The 5367-nt window shown below is 42.4% G+C and overlaps 1 protein-coding gene across 1 annotated transcript; it reads left to right on the top strand.

Moving 5' to 3' along the window:
- On the top strand, positions 1-5228 carry phox2a (paired like homeobox 2A). Its single transcript, XM_067506500.1, has 3 exons — positions 1-679; positions 1919-2106; positions 2963-5228. The coding sequence occupies exons 1-3, from the start codon at positions 457-459 to the stop codon at positions 3455-3457; spliced, it is 906 nt and encodes a 301-aa protein (XP_067362601.1). The 5' UTR covers positions 1-456; the 3' UTR covers positions 3458-5228.
- Positions 5229-5367: the final 139 nt, after the last annotated feature.

Genomic DNA, 5367 nt, shown 5'->3' with positions numbered 1-5367 from the left:
CGCTGGTGGCATTGTCATGGAAACTAGACCACCGCCTCGCTATTGTCTCGCGCTCTGCCAAGTTTATTATAAACACTGCGCGAGCCGCAGCGCCCTGTCAAACGGAGCCGCGAGCGCACAGCGAACTGCAGCCCAAAGAGAAAAAGTGAGGAGACGGACAAAGAGAGAGAAAGACAGAACCAGGAAAAGCTGAAGGTGGGGGAGAGGGAATGTGTAGTGAGAAAAGGCAGAGAAAAAGATCTGGATTATTTACTGTGAAAACCGAAAAACAGCCTCGTGAAAGTGAGATATAAAGCACACAGCTGTCAGGAGTGCGGGATAGCCGAAGCCGCGCTCCTTGGAGATACTGGAGAGACACACCAACTTTGAGCAGTATTCACCGTATCTCCTAAAATACACGCAGCTCCACGCTCACCTGAAGAGTTCAGCTCGTCGTGTTTGCACCGGCTGACCTCCATGTATAAAATGGATTACTCCTACCTGAACTCCTATGACTCCTGCATGGCGGCCATGGAAGCGTCGGCCTACGCAGACTTCAGCTCCTGTAGCCAGGCCAGCTCCTTCCAGTACAATCCGATCCGGAGCGGACCCTTCTCCAACACGGGCTGCACTCCGCTCAGCACAGCCAGCTGCACCCTGGGAGCCCTGCGGGAGCACCAGCCCACACCTTACTCCTCAGGTACTGGAACCTCTGATTAAATTATGCGAAGGGCTACAGGTACCTTAATACAGTCATGGAATGGTAGAATTATTGTCTATTAGGGTAAAAATGAACATTTTAAAAAATCGAGGAAGGAAAATAGTACGGAAGCCAAACATCTTGCCTCCCATCATTTTCTCCGGATTGAGCTGCATTTCTCAAAATAAAAACAAATATTAAAAAGGAATTATTTCAGCCCTATTTTTCGTTGGAGATGACCAAACCATCTTAAACACCTAAATTGTATTACATGAATTTCATATCAATATACTTGGTCTTATTCACGACTGTTTCACTGCAAAAAAATTATATTATTTTAATATTAAATCCGTGTAATGTTTCATATTTTCGTGTAAAAATATTTTAATAATGACGTTGAAAAAACAGTTTACAGGTGTAACAGCGTTTCAATAATAATAATAATAATGTTTGAGTGTGAAATTATTCTTTACTTGCCCGAGAACATTGTCGTATCCTATTGTGAAAGTTGAGGAAGATAAGATCATTTTTAAAAAGTTATTTAGTTAACTTTCCATTTTGTTCCTTTTCTTCTAATAAAACTAATACATTATTTTCCTCTCTGAGAAAATTATCCCGTGTTTTTTTTGACAGAATTACACATAAATTCAGAGGATAGTGTATGTATTGTGCCACAGATTTTTTACAATCAAGCTGCAAGTGTTGATGGTTAAAGTACACTTTAAAAAACAGGCTGGACATTATTTAAAAAAAACATTAAATTAATAAATAACCTGCCTAATTTGATTGGTTTTAAGACCATAACTAATTTGACCAATTGCTGTATTTTTAAAGTAGACTTATTGTAAAAAGGTTATATAAAAATAGAGATTAGATCCTCCGTTCTCTGACTGCAGGCCCATCTGGATACTTTTATTAAATTTCCTTATAAATTTGGCCTGTTAGGCCCAGCCCATTACTGCCATATTGGCATTTCTTGTTTCTGTTTAGTTTAATTTTTTGAGTGTTTTGCCAGTTCGGGTACAGAAATCTCTCCAGATAATCTAGGATATTTTATTATTTATACATTCAAATCGTGTTTTTTAACGAAACACAATCGCTTGTTGTTTTATTAGAAACGTAACTAAAATTATTTATCAAACTGCGAGAGATTTCCTGAAACGGTCGTTTGAATGTTGTTCATATTGTATAATACCTATAATATCGACCGCTGAACGAACACCCGTCTTTGCCTCTTAGTTCCTTACAAGTTTTTTTCGGACCCTTCCGGCCTGAACGAGAAAAGGAAGCAGCGGCGCATCAGGACCACCTTCACCAGTTCCCAGCTGAAGGAGCTGGAGAGGGTCTTTGCGGAGACGCACTACCCGGACATCTACACCAGAGAGGAGCTGGCACTGAAGATAGACCTGACTGAAGCCCGGGTACAGGTGAGAAGGCCAGGCTTTTCATTATTCTGCTTTTTAATGTTGTATACCTGACGTTTTCTTTTACTAACCATTTTCATAGACTAAAAGTCTATATGAAATCAAATCCTAAACAAACTACATCAGGGCAACACAAAACCAGGTGACCCGCACTGATTTACTCATTAAAACAACAGCTCAACGAATATTAGGCAGCAAGAGAACAGTTCGCTTTGGAAACAGGAACAATCGACAATCTTAAGGATCTGAGCTACTTTGTGATGGCTAGAGCATCTCACATGTGCAGGTGTCAGAGTGGGGTGTTCCTGGTGTTCAGTAAGCATTAGCCTACCAACCAAAGGAAGGACAACAGGTGAAACAACAGAGGTCATAGGTGCCAAAGGGCCAATTATGCATGTGAGGGTGGTCTGATCCGGTCTGATCCCATGGAAAGACTACTGCAGCACAAAATGCAGAAAAGTTTAATGTTGACTGTGGTATCCAGGAAACACAGCGAATCACAGCTTGCTGCAAAGGGGGCGGTGCAGTCAGTCTGGTCAGAATGCCCATGCTGACCCTCATTAAGACCAAAAGCAACTACAAAGGGCTTCAGAACTGAACTGGCAGGAAGGTCTGTTCTGATGAGTCATGTTTAATTTTATATCACCTAGCTCACAAATTCTCCAGACCTCAATCCGATCAAGCATCTGTGGGATGTGCTGGAAAAACAAGTCAAATCAGATGCCCGGCAGGATTAATCATGTTTTATGTTGTGGCTTATCAGGGTATTTGTACAGTTTGACACCAGTTTTGTAAATATATATGCATACGTTTGTATATAGAATCCGATAATAGTTGTAGCTCTGTCTGTGCTTAACAGGTATGGTTTCAGAACAGGCGTGCCAAGTTTCGTAAACAGGAGCGTGCAGCCAACGCCAAAGCCAACAACTCTGGCGGCACCACAGGCAGTACCACTAGCAGCAGCTCTGGAGGAAAGAAGGGCGGCGAGCCAAGATCTTCATCAGACGACGATGAATCAAAAGAGTCAACCTGCAGCCCCACACCTGACAGTACGGCCTCCCTGCCAGGCTCAGCCAGTGGAAACCTGGGCAGTCCCGCCAGCCTGAGTCCCAGCCCAGCTCCTGCCAACAGCGGCTACACAAACACCTCCAGCTCTCCAGTTCTCCAGGGGCTGAAGCCGCCTAGCTGGTCCAGCCTGGGGCCATCCAACCCGGCCGTGGCCCAGCCCGCTGCCCAGACTCAAGAGATTCTGAAGGCCTGGCAGCCAGCGGACAGTATGACCGGGCCCTTTGCTGGAGTCCTGTCCTCCTTCCACAGAAAACCAAACCCCACCATCAAGACGAACCTGTTCTGAAGCACCGAGTTAGAAAAAAAGTCTGAAACAGACATTACGTGGTCCGCTGGAACAATGAGGAGTTTGTAGCATTTGTTAAGAGTCAGGACTTGGCCAATGTAACAGTCACTGGTGTAGTCTACTGTGATCCAGTGAGGCCTTCAGTTTTTCTCCTGTCAAATTCGATTAATAAGGTCAAACGTCTGGTCACCATCGTTCTACCAAAACAATTATGCAATTATTCAAATTACACATGTCAACTTCACATGCAATGACTTACACTCTTTACTCACATCCTTAAATCAAATCAAATTTGACGTGAAATCTCTGCCTCAGATAAAAGACAGTGTTTTAAGTTTTATTAAACAGTGCAAAACTATTCACATACAGGTCCTGACTAAACTGTTCACAGAGGAAATGTGTGTCCAGCCTAATTTCGTATTACATTTTGGACACATCTGACACTCTTTTCAGTACACCCACATTCCCACACTCCGCTCATCCTGGTCACTTTAATAGCCACAGCAGCAGCTCAGATGAGCATGGCAGTCAGGTACGAATTTAAAGCAGAAATCTAAACATCACGCTCCAGACTCCGCTGGGGAAACTAAATAAACACACTTTAAGCCTCAAGCACAACTTCCTCAAAGCCCCCACGACACACAGATTCACACGAGAAGAAACAGGGTCCCCCCCTAAATCTTTTTGCTGAGCAGAACAGGGCATCTGAAAATCCAATTACAGCAGCCGTGTACTCCCCAGTTTAATTTCTCCCCTCCTCTCTCTTTACTACTGTATTAAGTCCAGACTCCCACACAGTCACCCTCAATGTGACACCCCCCACCTCCTCTGCAGGCTTTTTGGTCCCATCCTTTCACTCTCCCTGCCCCATAATGCCTTTCTCTATCCAACAGTGTTCACTTTGTGTCTTTATTGTCCCTGTTTTCCAGTAGCATCTACTGCAGTCTCCTGCCCTGTTCTTTGGGTGGACAGCTGCAGTTATACTTGTTAGCATCATAACTTTGGTTAGTGACTGGAGTGTTTTTTTCATGATTCTCCTGCTGGAAAAGAAGAAGTCTGCTCTGCGGCCTGTGCTTTGGTCTGTGGTATGAACTCTAGCAGACAACTCATCCATTCTGACTCAGATTTTCAGCCCAGCTTCATTAACTTTCCTGTGGCAGAAAAATATTGGATAAATGCAATGCAATCTTGACAAAGGCTGGCACGATGAAGTTTTCTATTTGTTTATTAACACCCTGATTTTGTTCTTGTTGACCCCCATCATTTTTGCAAAGGCAAAAAAGCTTTTTCTCCTTTACTTCACCTTGCTTATCTATTAACTCTGTCATTTTGTTTGAACTCACCAAAACAAAAGCAGATTTTTAAAAATAGCATTTCCTCAAGAAATCCTCTAAAAAGGGAAAAAATACATGTATTTATTATTTTTAATATGTCTGTGAGATACCAACACATTTCTTTGAAATGAAATTTTGTGACTGTAAATTCTGTAATTAGTAATATAAATATTAGGTAGCCTTTTCTCACATTGCTTTACAGATTTATTTCATTGCAGAGCATCTGTCTCACAGATCTACTTGTCCATGAAAACTATGAACTGACAGATGCTCTAGTGAATGAGAAGTTATAGCACTACTCTGAATAATCTAATAAATCTACATTATGAAAGCACTACCTGATGAAATTAATAACCTGGTTTCTTGTGTGTGACGACATAAGGATATTGTTGCATGTTAAGACAGACAAACTCACAAAGCTAGGTATGAGCTCCTAAATTCCCGGCATTTTACAGTGAACTCTTTCCCTTTCCCTTACTGAGACAGGTCTAGGGGTCATGGATCACATAGGTTTCCTCCTTTTTGCTTCCCCTGCAGACAACACAAATAGGAAAATAAGTGAGTCTGCGACACATG

Source organism: Channa argus, chromosome 6 (genome assembly GCF_033026475.1).
Source record: "Channa argus isolate prfri chromosome 6, Channa argus male v1.0, whole genome shotgun sequence".
In the NCBI taxonomy this organism is placed as follows: domain Eukaryota; kingdom Metazoa; phylum Chordata; class Actinopteri; order Anabantiformes; family Channidae; genus Channa; species Channa argus.
The sequence above is the reverse complement of the archived record's forward strand: the minus strand, read 5'-3'. Positions and strand labels throughout refer to the sequence as shown.